This window comes from Anolis carolinensis, chromosome 2, assembly GCF_035594765.1.
Source record: "Anolis carolinensis isolate JA03-04 chromosome 2, rAnoCar3.1.pri, whole genome shotgun sequence".
Taxonomy (NCBI): Eukaryota; Metazoa; Chordata; class Lepidosauria; order Squamata; family Dactyloidae; genus Anolis; species Anolis carolinensis.
Genome location: NC_085842.1, coordinates 198,121,202 through 198,136,837, shown reverse-complemented (window position 1 = coordinate 198,136,837; position 15,636 = coordinate 198,121,202). Strand labels below are relative to the sequence as shown.

Sequence of the window (15,636 nt, the reverse complement as noted above, 5' to 3'; positions counted from 1 at the left end):
CGGCTTACAAAGGCCAAGGCCTCAACACACAATATAACAATACAAAACAAAAGGCAAATTAAAACAATTAAAACAGTATAAACAACAAGCAGTAAACAATACGCTAAAACACAATAAAACTGGGCTGGGCCAGAGTAATGGGTACAAGATTAAAAGTGCTGGGAGTTGTAGTTCACCCACATTCAGGGAGCATTTAACTCAGCCAACAATAAGCCGCCTCGAGTCCCTTTGGGGAGATGGAGGTGGGGTACAAAACGAAATTTTATTATTATTATTTCTGACTAACACAGCAATGTCTGATTGTGCACAATTGGAAAGACTGACTATTTTTTCTTGTTCTTTTACTTGAAAAGCACCATATACAAGCAGTCCCCAAGTAAACTAAAAACAAAATAGGTTTGTAGGTTTGTTCTTAAGTTGAATTTGTATGTAAGTCATAACAGGTACATTTTTAAATGTAACTCTAGCCATTTTCCTATCCATATCCATATCCATGTATATACAGTATTTATTTATTTATTTATTACAGTATTTATATTCCACCCTTCTCACCCCGAAGGGGACTCAGGGGAAATCACATTACACATATAAGGCAAACATTCAATGCCTTAACATAGAACAAAGACAGAAGACAAACGCAGGCTCCGAGCTGGCCTCGAACTCATAACCTCTTGGTCAGAGTGATTTGTTGCAGCCAGCTGCAGCTGGCTGCTCAACAGCCTGCGCCACAGCCCAGGCCAGTATGTATATATATGTATATACATGTGTGTGTGTGTGTGTGTGTGTGTGTGTGTGTGTGTGTATGTACAATGTTCCCTCACTACTTCACGGTTCACTTTTCACAAATTCGCTGTTTCATGGTTTTTCAATAAACTCTAAAAGACTATTATAAGTCATAAAAAATTACAATTTACAGCCTAAGGAAGGGAGGAAGGAGAAGCCAAAGTCAGAGAAAAGGAGCCCAAGCAGCAACGGGAGGAGAAGTAAGCAATTTATTAACATACAATTGTTTGATAAAGACTTAAAATTGTGTATAACTACTAAAATAATGTATAAATATTAAAATAAATATAGGGTCCCTACTTCACGGATTTTCACTTATTGCAGGTGATCCTGGAACCTGGAATGCTTTGGATTGCATAAGGAAGGATTAACACCCCTGTGGTGCTTGTTTTGCTGTCTGTGCCACTATTCAGAATATTTCACCTCACTTTTTGTGCCTGTGATAATTGGATTTTGAAACATTTGGCTTGTGGAAACAGAGATTTTGTGAGAAAGTTCAGTGGAAACAATTTTTTCCCATGATAATAACTCTTCCAGGAGTGGATGCCGCTTCCAAGGAATAGATTTCTCTCACCCACATTCTTAACTATGAGTCATTTGTAAGCTGGATGTTTGTAACTAGAGGACTGCCTATATCTTGGTGGTGGCCCCTCGACTCTGGAACTCTCTCCTCAGAGAGATCAGACTGGCACCTTCATTGCCCACCTTCCGTAAGGACCTAAAAACATGGATGTTCTGGTGCGCTTTTGAGTGAATAGTCCCACCAGATACTCAGCTTGTTTACAATTTCTTACTGCATTTTATCACTGCTCCTCATCTTCATAGGCTCTCAGTGTTTTAATGGGACCGTTCCTCCACCCTATGCCCGATTGCCCCTATACTATCCATGAACCCTACTCAGAGTTCTGCACAAGTTCACCCTCTGCACATACAGTACTTTATGTCCAGGTTTTTAAAGTATTTGTTGTATTTTATGTCGTTTTCTATTTATACTGTTATATTGTTTTAATTGTGTTTTTAACCTATGTTGATGCTGGGTTCGTCCCCATGTAAACCACCCCAAGTCCCTTCGGGGAGATGGACGTGGGGTATAAAAATAAAGTTGTTCTTGTTGTTGTTAACAGAAGATGTTGAGGGTAGTTTCAGACACAACAGTAGTCCACAGGAGCCTCCAAATGTCTTTTGTTGTGACTGTTGAACTGAAGGAGTGTTCCCAAGCATGTCTGGATACCTTTCACCACTGTTCTTGAACATCTCCATTCTTTTCATACCAACAGAAGAGTTGTTGAGTCCAATCCCTTTGGGGGCTCCTAGGTTTCATGTAACTGGAAGAGACCAAAAAAGCTACCACGTGGCTGAAGAGACCCTTTTTGTTTTGAGTTCACACGTATTGTTACATAAAGCTTGTCATTCTCTGCAAGTCGATGAAGTACAGCTTTGAAGTCAGGAAGCGTTTGGCTTGAATCGTAAACCCGATGTAAGGGCAGGTTTAGCAGAATGCAGGAGGAACTGGAACTGCTGTCTGTCTGATGATAGATGGTGAGATTCGCATTCAGTGTCTCTCTTTTGTCAAGATGATGGGTAAGATTAATCTGGGCATAGATACAGTAAAGACCACTAATCTTAACCACGAGCATCTGAGAGGTGATGTTGTATGCAAATGCCTTGCCAAGAAAGGCTCCTTTAACAGAATGGGTATGCCAGTCCAGCCTCCTCGGTACTATGGATGCTACAAAGAGAAAGAATAAAATAAGAACATCAATGGCTGTCTAAGATGACAGAAACAAATAATGGAACAACACAAGCAGGACTTCCTTTTTAGTGCTACTATCTGAACCCCTGCATTCCTGTAGTGTCACAAAAGCCTTTAGTCGTACACAAACTCTGTCATTACGATGCACACTATTGACAACAGCGATGGAAAGAATACATTCAAATGTTCAGAAAACGGTAAAAACTATTTTTGTTGAGTGTTAGGAAACTCTGATGAAGAAAATGAATCTTCGCAGTTCAGGACTGATTCTGCACAAAATTATCGTGTGGGTTTTTTGTACTTAAAACAGCATTTTCTATACAGAAAAAAAAACCTTCTGTGCAGGAAACAGCAGCAAATATATATGTAAATTTATGGAGAGTGCTGAACTGTGAATAATCTTGCCCACAGCAGGAGAAAAATGGTTAAAATTACCCACTGCTTTCTTCAAACAGAACATTAATGCAGCATAATGTAATCCAAATAGCGCTTCCATATGATGTCTACATGGCAAGTGGTCATTTCTTTCTGGTGTGGTTCACATAAGATTGGGGGCTGTCCAAGTGTTTTTGCCTCAAGTTTCTCCTTCCTTCTTTAAAAACTTAAACAGAGGCAGATGACACCAAACTGGGAGGGATAGCTCACACTCCGGAAGACAGGAGCAGAATTCAAAATGATCTTAACAGACTAGAGAGAGGGGCCGAAACTAACAAAATAAAGTTCAACAGGGACAAATGCAAGATACTTCACTTCGGCAGAAAAAAATGGAATGCAAAGATACAGAATGGGGGACGCCTGGCTCGACAGCAGTACGTGTGAAAAAGATCTTGGAGTCCTTGTGGACAACAAGTTAAACATGAGCCAGCAATGTGATGCGGCTGCTAAGAAAGCCAACGGGATTCTGGCCTGAATCAATAGGGGAATAGCGTCTAGATCCAGGGAAGTCATGCTCCCCCTCTATTCTGCCTTGGTCAGACCACACCTGGAATACTGTGTCCAATTCTGGGCACCGCAGTTGAAGGGAGATGTTGACAAGCTGGAAAGTGTCCAGAGGAGGGCAACTAAAATGATCAAAGGTCTGGAGAACAAGCCCTATGAGGAGCGGCTTACCTGTCTGAACATCCAAGCCTTCAATTCTCTCCGGAAGGAGAACAGGATGGGGGCCTGCCTAATCTCCCTGAGGATAGACTCCATCAAGGAAGTGACCCTGCGTTTATAAGATCTGAACAGGATTGCCATGAAAAGGTGGCTTGGAGGTCTCTCCTTGATAGGAAGCTTGAAGTCAAAGCCAACCTGATTGCAGCTAACTTCAACAAGGAAAGGGTTTTGTGAGTCATTGAGCCCAAACCTCTGCTCAACACAGTATTCCCAGCAGGGAGCTGTCCAGCCTCTTTTTGAAGCCATTAGGAGATGAAAATCCCCACCACCTTTCTATAGGGATGGTCATGATATTGGATCGCTGCTCGAGATTTGGCGTATTTGGCTTTGGCAGCCAAATCCCTGGAAATGAGGCAGCTGGGTGGGGGCAGCCAGAGAAATAATAAAAAAAACCTTTATTATTATTTTTCCTGTTTTTCTGGTTTGTGTGTGCTTGCAAAAGTGCTGCAGTGCATGCACACACTCACTTACACATTTTAAATATAGGAATATTATAGATATAAGAGGCTTTTAAAAAAGGCATTAAACTTTTAAAAATTCCTAAAAATCAGTGGATGACTCAAATGTTCTTAAACTTAGGGGACTAGAAATGGTAAATGTGTCCTCCAAGTATGGCCATTTTTGCCCCAACTAAACAAAAGAGGAGCCTTGCCCATTTCCCACATTGATACCTGTTAGGTTTTACAATGTACTGAGTCATGTACTGCTAATGGGCTTCTATGGGGAATCATTTGGGGAATGTGTTTGGGCCTACTCCAGGTGATTGTCAATAATGCAATCCTGAGTTTGGGTTGGGTCAATTAGTTGGTAACCAATCAATGATTACTATGTGTGATTGTATTGTATATAAGGAACCATGTTCAGTGTATTTTCCCTCTCCCTTTCCTTTTGATGTTGTGACGTCTATATGCAATTAAACCTGTCTACAAGGACAAGATCCTGTGAACTGTGGTAAGTCTGTAATATCATCTAGACTAGGGGAAAGACAGTAGTAAAAACTGACAATGGCCGGGCATGTGCTCAAGTGTCTACTATGACTGGAAGACTGAAAGTACTGAGCAGGTGTAAGCTACTGGAAGGCGCTGAGACTCTGCAAGTATAAAGTTAAGTCTTAACAATACCAATAGGCCGGATCTTCTCAAAATGAAAACAGAGCTTCTGGCCCTCAGATTCGAGAAACTGCATTTCCTCCCTTCCAATTTTGGGAACTTCCCAAAAAAACAGAATTAGAAAAACAGCCAAAAATGGGACGGGTTTTCCCCAAATTGCACACCCCTACTTTCTAGGCAACTGGTTCCATTGCCAAACTTTTCCTTCTGTCATTAATTTCTACAACTAAAAAACACAATGAAAGCTTCTTCAGGAAGCACCCGAAGTAGGAGAAAGATAAACAGGTACTGGAGTTAGCAACTGGTAGAGACAAAAGCAAGTAGAAGGATAAGGCAAAAGAAGAGTCAGAGGGGAAAATCGAAAGCTAGATACCTCAGAATATTACAGATTTTCCAAGGATGATAAGATAAGGCAGAAGCTGATAGGCAGGCAAGAACATAATTTAATATCAAAGGAGGGGGGACAAAGTTCTAATAAAGAGAAATCTGCAGAGGGAAATTTTAAGAATGCTCTCCTTGGTTCACCTCTGGTAATACCTTCTGTTTATACTTTCCATTGGGACATGAGAGAAGCCTCCCACAGTATGGTAAAATATCCAGGTGTCCCCTGGCCAATGTCCTTGCATTCTATTTAAATGAAATGTTTTGTCTTATTGTGCTCAAAGCCATTGATTTAGCGCCCCTTGAAATGCTGATGATTCTTCTCTCTGCCATAGGAATCACTACATGTTAGCCAAAATCCAACAGTCACAAGACAGAGATCCTCCTGGTCAGTCGTAAGGCCGAACAGGGAATAGGGCTACAGCCTGTGTTGGACAGGGTCGCACTCCCCCTGAAGACACAGGTTCACAGTCTGGGTGTTCTCCTGGACTCATAGCTGAGCCTGGAGCCCCAGGTCTTGGCGGTGGCCAGCGGAGCATTTGCACAACTAAGACTTGTGCGCCCGCTGTGCCCGTTCCTTGGGAGGTCTGACTTGGCCACGGTGGTCCACACTCTGGTTACATCCCGTTTGGACTACTGCAACATGCTCTATGTAGGGCTGCCTTTGAAGATGGCCTGGAAGCTCCAACTAGTACAACGGGCAGCAGCCCGGTTAATAACTGGGGTGGCTTACAGGGAGCGTACTACTCCCCTGTTAAGCCAGCTCCACTGGCTGCTGATATGCTACTGAGCCCAATTCAAAGTGCTGGTTTTGGCCTACAAAGCCCTAAACTTTTCTGGTCCAACTTACCAGTCTGAACGTATCTCCCCCTACAAGCCCACGAGAACTTTAAGATCATCTGGGGATGCCCTGTTCTCAATCCCACTCGCCTCACAGGCACGGCTGGTGGGGACGAGAGACAGGGCCTTCTCAGTGGTGGCTCCTCAGCTGTGGAACTCCCTCCCCAGTGACATCAGGCAGGCTCCATCCCTTCTGGGGTTCAGAAAGAAACTGAGGACCTGGCTATGCGCGCAAGCATTTAAAGAATAAGTCTTACTGGCTTCGACTTGGTCTGGAATATGGTTTTTGTACAAGGTCTGGTAGGAGCCCCGGTGTGTTAAAGCACTGAGCTGTTGAACTTGCAGACTGAAAGGTCCCAGGTTCAAATCCTGGGAGCGGCTTGAGCGCCCGCTGTTAGCTCCAGCTTCTGCCAACCTAGCAGTTCGAAAACATGCCAATGTGAGTAGATCAATAGGTACCGCTCAGGCGGGAAGGTAACGACGCTCCATGCAGTCATGCCGGCAACATGACCTTGGAGATGTCTATGGACAACGCCGGCTCTTCAGCTTAGAAATGGAGATGAGCACCAACCCCCAGAGTCTGTCACAACTGGACTTAACGTCAGGGGAAACCTTTACCTTTACCTACAAGGTCTGGTGAATGAATGGCATAAGCACTTTGCACTATTTAAAATTTTGTATATTGTATATTATAATTGTTTTAACTGTTTTAATGTTTATTTTATTGTACTATGGTGTATCGGCATAAATTGCCAGTCTGTAAGCTGCCCTGAGTCCCCTCGGGTGAGAAGGGCGGGGTAGAAATGATAGAAATAAATAAAAAATAAATAAACCTCTACCAATGCAGGTCATGTCCACCCACTGAAAAAATCTATATTAAAACATGGCACAAGGGACTGTTCGATAGCCCTCTGCGCCTCTCCAAATTCTCCCAGTCATCAGGCCCTAGAAGTGGCCCCTGATACTCTGTTGACTGTTTGAGAAAGTAGGAATGGGGATATAATTCAGAAGTTGAGCGATTCAGCTGAGAGGGTGAATCAAATAGGAGTGCTCTCAAGGCCAGAATGCACCCTCCTATCTTTTCTCATCAGAGCTGTGTCCACTGAACTGCTGTCCCATTACCTCCCTTCCCCATCAGTCATGGTGGTACTACAGATCTCAACGGCTGGAGGGGATTGCTTTGGACATTGTGCAAAGGGCTGCAGCACAAATAGCACCTTGTTCTCCATCCCAAGTCAAAGCCATATGGACGTAAGCAACAGGATTCTAACCATTTACTTTCTACTCTTCCCTAATAAACTACTTTTCATTTTTACACATATAGCAAGAAAATGGGTTGAGTAGGAAGTGGCGCAGTGGTGGTGGTGGTGCAGTGTGTTAAAGCGCTGAGCTGCTGAACTTTCAGACCGAAAGGTCCCAGGTTCAAATCCCGGGAGCGAAATGAGCTCCCACTGTTAGCCCCAGCTCCTGCCAACCTAGTAGTTCGAAAACATGCGGGAAGGTAACGGCGCTCCATGCAGTCATGCCGGCCACATGACTTTGGAGGTGTCTACGGACAAGGCTGGCTCTTCAGCTTAGAAATGGAGATGAGCACCAACCCCCAGAATCGGTTACAACTAGACTTAACGTCAGGGGAAAACCTTTACCTTTACCTAGGAAGTCTGGAGTGGTTAAGAAGAGCACCAAACAGCTATGAAGGCCTATAACTGTCTCCAAGACTGAACTTCACCCCAACTACTCTTTCTGGAAAGCATTCTGTGTGCAGATCTTGCCAAAGTTGCTTTTTTGAGGAGGGGGTGGATCCAGATAATCAAGCTATATAGGTTTATATTTGGAAGCTGACGTTGGTACAGTTCAACGAATAATGGCCCCATATATATAGTTACTTGAATTCAATTCAGCACTGACTTCAAACTCCAAAAGTCAGACAACAAACTCCCACAAAAGAAAGGAAAGAAAGCCCTTAACACACATCAATGCTCTGTGGTTTGTGTCATCACCATCCCGGCCTCAAGCTGGTGTCAGGATTTCTTATCTAATCATTGGCATAGAGAACCTGCTTTTCAATCCTGGTGCAGCATTGCATTTAGCAGTCAGAGTAGAGGTGCCCTATTCCAGATGTCTAAGTGTTTCAAAGAGGCCAAATATGTTTGGGAGAAAGGAGAGATACTTACAGTTCCTATGCAGCTTGAGGACCAGTTGTGCATAATTCTGGAAAAGAAGAAGGAGGTAGTGGAAGTTAGTCCAAGTGAACAGAGAGAGGGCTCTGAAAAAACATACACACACACACATACTGCATCTACACTGTTGATTTAATACAGTCTGACACTACTTTAACTCCCTGGGCAACGTCCTTGCAGACGGCCAATTCTCTTACTCCAGAAGCAACTCCGGTTGCTCCTGACACGAAAAAAAAAACTCATAGCAATGCTATGGAAAGGTGGGAGCAGTAGTATAACAAAGTATTAAGCCTTCTCTAGCAAAGGAGCCAAGCAATACCTCCCAGGGTCCCATAGCATGAAGCCATGGCAGTCAAAGTGGTGTCAAACTGCATTCATTCATAGAATAATATAGTTGGAAGAGACCTCAAGGGCCTTCCTGTCCAACACATTACAGCAAAGTCCTCCTAACAGATGGCCACCCATCTCTGCTGAAAAACCTCTAGAGAAAGAAACTCTACCTCCCTGCAATGGCACATATTCCGCCAATGAACAGCTCTTTCCAAAAGGAAGATGATGAGGAGGAGGATGATGTCATAGATTTAGCAATCTATGAGTTTATAATTATGTTTATTTTTCACCAATTTTGATTTATGTGTTTTTTTTGTCACCAAAGCATTGAATGTTTGCCTTTTGGTTTGGAAGCTGCCCTGAGTCCTCCTGGGGAGATAAGTAGGCCTATAAATAAAGTATATTATTAATTATTATTATTATTATTATTATTATTATTATTATTATTATTATTATTATACATTTATTACCCAACTCTCCTTGCAGCTCGAGGTGGGATACAACAGGGTTTAAAAAAGAGAAGACACAAGACTATTAAAAGACTTATATCAGGATACATACAGTTAAAATGCACCAATAAAATGCAAGTTTAAATTCACTAGTTAAAATTGATTGGGTAGGCTTGTTGGAAGAGATAGGTCTTCGGTTGTATTTTAAATTCCCACCTCTCATTCAACTGTTGGGGCTCTTCTGGCAGGTCATTCCACAGTCGTGGGGCAGCCAATGAATAATAATAATAATAATAATAATAATAATAATAATAATAATAATAATAGATTTATTACCCACCTCTCCCTGCGACTTGAGGCAGAATACAACCTCATGAAAACATGAGATAATACACTATTAAAACACACAGAGCAAGGTACACAGAATTTAAATACAAGTTAAAATTCACTGATGAAATGCAGATTGAAATTCACAAGTTAAAATTGACTGAGTGGGCCTGCCCAAAGAGATAGGTCTTCAATTCTGTTTTCAATTCTAACAGCTCATTTAGCTGTCAAATTTCTTCCAGCAGGTCACTCCATAGTCTTGGGATAGCAGGTGAAAAGGTCCTCTGGGTGACTGTCACCTGTTGGGTTCTGGCTATTTGGAGTAGTAAAACCAACACTTTTACACTTTGCTCGGAAGCAAATTAGCACCCAGTGGAGTGACTTCAATACAGGGTGATTTTTTTGTGTCAGGAGCTACTTGAGAAACTGCAAATCGCTTCTGGTGTGAGAGAATTGGCCATCTGCAAGGACATTACCCAGGGGACAGCCAGATGTTTGATGTTTTACCATCTTTGTAGGAGGCTTCTCTCATGTCCCTGCATGGGGAGCTGGTGCTGACAGAGGGAGCTCACCTGCTCTCCCCGGATTCTAACCGCCGACCTGTTGATCAGCAGTCCTGCCAGCACAAATGTCTAACCCATTGCGCCAACGGGGCCAGCACAGGGATAATATATTCCCTCCTGTTCTACTGCGTTTTGAACTAATTGGATTTAGTATTGAATCTAGTTTTTAATTCTAAATGAGTATGTTTGTTTTAATAGTAGTTATGTTGTGTTTTATTACGGTTGTGTTGTATGGTTTTGTGTTGACAATTTAATGCTTTACCTAAGTTGAAACCACCCTGAGTCCCTTTGGGGAGATAGAGCGATATACAAATAAAGTTCATTATTATTATTATTATTATTATTATTATTATTATTATTATTATTATTATTATTATCCTAACTTGATATAGAGGTACAGGGGTAACCCAATATACAGTGCATTCCAGAAGTCCAACTTGAGGTTACCAGTGCATGCACTATCATCTTTAGGTCTTCAAATTTTAAAAAGGGTGGATTGTAAGGATGGATTGCAAAATAGGTTCAGACTGGAGCAAGAAAGAGGCTTGGCTGCTTCCTGCCTGGGGGAATCCTTTGTTGGGAGGAGAGAAGCCACTGAAAACCACAAGGTAAAGGTAAAGGTTTCCCCTGACATTAAGTCCAGTGGTGTCTGACTCTAGGGGTTGGTGCTCATCTCCATTTCTAAGCCGAAGAGCCGGCATTGTCCGTAGACACCTCCAAGGTCATGTGGCCAGTATGACTGCATGGAACGCCAATACCTTCCCGCCGGAGCGGTACCTATTGATCTACTCACATTTTGCATGTTTTCGAACTGCTAGGTTGGCAGAAGCTGGAGCTAACAGCGGCCGCTCACTCTGCTCCCCGGATTTGAACCTGGGACCTTTTGGTCTGCAAGTTCAGCAGCTCAGCTTTAACACACTGAGCCACCGAAGGCTCCTGAAAACCACAAGCATGTGGATAATTTCTTAAATTTGTGTAATTTTAAATGATGCTTTTAAAACTGATGTTTTTAATTATCTCTTTTAACTGTAACTGTTTCATATCTGTGTTTGGCATCTAATGGTTGCTGGTTGCGAAACTACTCTGAGTCCTGTTCCCCTGTCCCCCGAGAGTGAGAAGGATGGGATATAAATGCATGAAATAATAAATAATATGCTCAACAGAAAGAAGGAAACCACGAAAATGAACAAAATCTGGCTACCAATATTTTTAAAACTCTAAAACCAGGACAGTAAATAAAGAACAACACTAAGAAAACAGGGGAATTCCAGACAAGAAACAATCAGGGCCAGTTAATCACCTCCCAACAAAGGATTCCCCCAGGCAGGAAGCGGCCAAGCTTTGAAGCTGCAAGCCTATTCGATAGTAATCAAGGCGATCAATTGCAACATTCACACTTGCCTCAAAGAGACAAGAGTTCTTTCTCCTACCCTGGACCTTCCACAGATACAGTAGAGTCTCACTTATCCAACATAAACGGACCGGCAGAACGTTGGATAAGCGAATATGTTGGATAATAAAGAGAGATTAAGAAAAAGCCTATTAAACATCAAAATAGGTTATGATTTTACAAATTAAGCACCAAAACATCATGTTATACAACAAATTTGAAAGAAAAAGTAGTTCATTACACATTATTGGAATATATTATATTTTACATGTAATATTACTAATAATATTACAATATATTGATACAGTACAATATACAGTAGTAATTTATTACCAGTATTGTACTATGCTAATATAATATTGTATGTAAATTTAATTTGTAAGCCGCTCTGAGTCCCCTTCGGGGTGAGAAGAGCGGCATATAAATGTAGCAAATAAATAAATAAATAAATAATGCTATGTAGTAATTACTGTATTTACGAATTTAGCACCAAAATACAGTAGAGGCTCACTTATCCAAGCTAAATGGGCCGGCAGAAGCTTGGATAAGCGAATATCTTGGATAATAAGGAGAGATTAAGGAAAAGCCTATTAAACATCAAATTAGGTTATGATTTTACAAATTAAGCACCAAAACTTCATGTTATACAACAAATTTGACAGAAAAAGTAGTTCAATAAGCAGTAATGTTATGTTGTAATTACTGTATTTATGAATTTATCACCAAAATATCAAGATATATTGAAAACATTGACAACAAAAATGGCTTGGGTTATCGAGAGGCTTGCATAAGCGAGGCTTGGATAAGTGAGACTCTACTGTATCTCAATGCATTGAAAACACTGACTACAAAAATGTGTTGGATAATCCAGAATGTTGGATAAGTGAGACTCTATTGTATGTGTTAAAATGAAAAGTACAGTAGAGTCTCACTTATCCAACATAAATGGGCCAGCAGAATGTTGGATAACCGAATATGTTGGATAATAAGGAGGCATTAAGGAAAAGCCTATTAAACATCAAATTAGGTTATGATTTTACAAATTAAGCACCAAAACATCATGTTATACAACAAATTGGACAGAAAAAGTAGTTCAATATACAGTAATGCTATGTAGTAATTACTGTATTTACGAATTTAGCACCAAAATATCACGATGTATTGAAAACATTGACTACAAAAATGTGTTGGATAATCCAGAACGTTGGATAAGCGAGTGTTGGATAAGTGAGACTCTACTGTATGTGTAAAAATGAAAAGCAGTTTATTAGGGAAGAGTAGAAAGAAAATGGTTAGAATCCTGTTGCTTGGATAAGGGAGACTCTACTGTATGTGTAAAAATGAAAAGAATTTATAAGGGAAGAGTAGAAAGAAAATGGTTAGAATCCTGTTGCTTGGATAAGGGAGACTCTACTGTATGTGTAAAAATGAAAAGCAGTTTATTAGGGAAGAGTAGAAAGAAAATGGTTAGAATCCTGTTGCTTGGATAAGGGAGACTCTACTGTATGTGTAAAAATGAAAAGCAGTTTATTAGGGAAGAGTAGAAAGAAAATGGTTAGAATCCTGTTGCTTGGATAAGTGAGACCCTACTGTATGTGTAAAAATGAAAAGCAGTTTATTAGGGAAGAGTAGAAAGAAAATGGTTAGAATCCTGTTGCTTGGATAAGTGAGACCCTACTGTATGTGTAAAAATGAAAAGCAGTTTATTAGGGAAGAGTAGAAAGAAAATGGTTAGAATCCTGTTGCTTGGATAAGTGAGACCCTACTGTATGTGTAAAAATGAAAAGCAGTTTATTAGGGAAGAGTAGAAAGAAAATGGTTAGAATCCTGTTGCTTGGATAAGTGAGACCCTACTGTATGTGTAAAAATGAATAGCAGTTTATTAGGGAAGAGTAGAAAGAAAATGGTTAGAATCCTGTTGCTTGGATAAGTGAGACCCTACTGTATGTGTAAAAATGAAAAGCAGTTTATTAGGGAAGAGTAGAAAGAAAATGGTTAGAATCCTGTTGCTTGGATAAGTGAGACTCTACTGTATGTGTAAAAATGAAAAGCAGTTTATTAGGGAAGAGTAGAAAGAAAATGGTTAGAATCCTGTTGCTTGGATAAGTGAGACCCTACTGTATGTGTAAAAATGAAAAGCAGTTTATTAGGGAAGAGTAGAAAGAAAATGGTTAGAATCCTGTTGCTTGGATAAGGGAGACTCTACTGTATGTGTAAAAATGAAAAGCAGTTTATTAGGGAAGAGTAGAAAGAAAATGGTTAGAATCCTGTTGCTTGGATAAGTGAGACCCTACTGTATGTGTAAAAATGAAAAGCAGTTTATTAGGGAAGAGTAGAAAGAAAATGGTTAGAATCCTGTTGCTTGGATAAGGGAGACCCTACTGTATGTGTAAAAATGAAAAGCAGTTTATTAGGGAAGAGTAGAAAGAAAATGGTTAGAATCCTGTTGCTTGGATAAGGGAGACTCTACTGTATGTGTAAAAATGAAAAGCAGTTTATTAGGGAAGAGTAGAAAGAAAATGGTTAGAATCCTGTTGCTTGGATAAGTGAGACTCTACTGTATGTGTAAAAATGAAAAGCAGTTTATTAGGGAAGAGTAGAAAGAAAATGGTTAGAATCCTGTTGCTTGGATAAGTGAGACTCTACTGTATGTGTAAAAATGAAAAGCAGTTTATTAGGGAAGAGTAGAAAGAAAATGGTTAGAATCCTGTTGCTTGGATAAGGGAGACTCTACTGTATGTGTAAAAATGAAAAGCAGTTTATTAGGGAAGAGTAGAAAGAAAATGGTTAGAATCCTGTTGCTTGGATAAGGGAGACTCTACTGTATGTGTAAAAATGAAAAGCAGTTTATTAGGGAAGAGTAGAAAGAAAATGGTTAGAATCCTGTTGCTTGGATAAGGGAGACTCTACTGTATGTGTAAAAATGAAAAGCAGTTTATTAGGGAAGAGTAGAAAGAAAATGGTTAGAATCCTGTTGCTTGGATAAGTGAGACTCTACTGTATGTGTAAAAATGAAAAGCAGTTTATTAGGGAAGAGTAGAAAGAAAATGGTTAGAATCCTGTTGCTTGGATAAGTGAGACTCTACTGTATGTGTAAAAATGAAAAGCAGTTTATTAGGGAAGAGTAGAAAGAAAATGGTTAGAATCCTGTTGCTTGGATAAGGGAGACTCTACTGTATGTGTAAAAATGAAAAGCAGTTTATTAGGGAAGAGTAGAAACAAAATGGTTAGAATCCTGTTGCTTGGATAAGGGAGACTCTACTGTATATAAATGCCACTTGCCTTGTTTCCAACACACCTCACAACCTCTGAGGATGCCTGACATAGACGTGGATGAACCATCAGGAGAGAATGTTTCTGGAACTTGGACCCAGAAAACTCACAGCAACCCAGTGACTCCGGCCATGAAAGCCTTCCACAACATATAGATCCAGATTCCTTTCCTGGAAGTCAGCCCCATCACTGTCGGTGTGATGCTCGACTATTGGCTTTAGGATTGTCTCCTGCCTTTGAATGGTCAGGCAGCATCAATCACTCCCCTGATCCAGGCCTCGCTGCTGCATTCGGAGTGGGACAATGAGAACAAAGTTTGAGTTACCTGCTGGCTGAGCGTCTCCAGCGCCGCCGGAAAGGATGGCACCTCTGTCGGAGGCTGCTGCTGCTGCGCCGGAGGCCGCTTGACCAAAGCTAGGGCTAGGGTTGTCAGCGCCACCGCTAAGGCGCAGAGGGCCATCACCAGGGCGCAACGAGCGACGGGGGAAGAGCGGAGGAGCTCCATGGGCGGCTGCGGCTCGGAATCTGAGCAAGCCGCCCTCCTCGGCACCTCCGTTTGAACCTGGAGCGCCCGCCTTCGCCCCGCCTCCCGGGGAGAGCCCGAGAGGCGGCTTCTGGGCTTCCCATTCCGCGTCATGGATGATGGGAAACCTTCCACCCCTCCCCACACCGAGAGCTTGGACGCAGATACAGTAGAGTTTCACTCATCCAACACTCGCTTATCCAACATTCTGGATTATCCAACGCATTTTTGGAGTCAATGTTTTCAATATATCGTGACATTTTGGTGCTGAATTCATAAATACAGTAATTACTACATAGCATTACTGCGTATAGAACTACTTTTTCTGCCAAATTTGTTGTCTAACATGATGTTTTGGTGCTTCATTTGTAAAACCATAACCTAATTTGATGTTTAATAGGCTTTTCCTTAATGCCTCCTTATTATCCAACATATTCGCTTATCCAACATTCTGCCGGCCCGTTTATGTTGGATAAGTGAGACTCTACTGTACCTGCTTGAGCTCTTCCAATCTTCCGTCTCTTTGCACCTAGTTCCTCTGCCTCCCTCTCTCTTGTGAGTTTTGCTGTGAGTTTTC

The 15,636-nt window shown here is 41.3% G+C and overlaps 1 protein-coding gene across 1 annotated transcript; it reads right to left on the bottom strand.

Moving 5' to 3' along the window:
• Positions 1-973: 973 nt before the first annotated feature.
• Positions 974-15,229, bottom strand: LOC103277725 (uncharacterized). The gene is made up of 3 exons (XM_008103702.2): positions 14,862-15,229; positions 8,199-8,235; positions 974-2,512 (listed from the first exon to the last, which is right to left on the bottom strand). The coding sequence occupies exons 1-3, from the start codon at positions 15,171-15,173 to the stop codon at positions 2,094-2,096; spliced, it is 768 nt and encodes a 255-aa protein (XP_008101909.2). The 5' UTR covers positions 15,174-15,229; the 3' UTR covers positions 974-2,093.
• Between the last annotated feature and the right edge of the window lie 407 nt (positions 15,230-15,636).

Coding starts and splice junctions, on each gene's coding strand:
- LOC103277725 (XM_008103702.2), bottom strand. CDS start 15,173: ATGACGCGGAATGGGAAGCCCAGAAGCCGCCTCTCGGGCTCTCCCCGG. Junction 8,236..14,861: donor TGGAGACGCTCAGCCAGCAG/GTAACTCAAACT, acceptor CTTCTTTTCCAG/AATTATGCACAACTGGTCCT. Junction 2,513..8,198: donor CCTCAAGCTGCATAGGAACT/GTAAGTATCTCT, acceptor TTCTCTTTGTAG/CATCCATAGTACCGAGGAGG.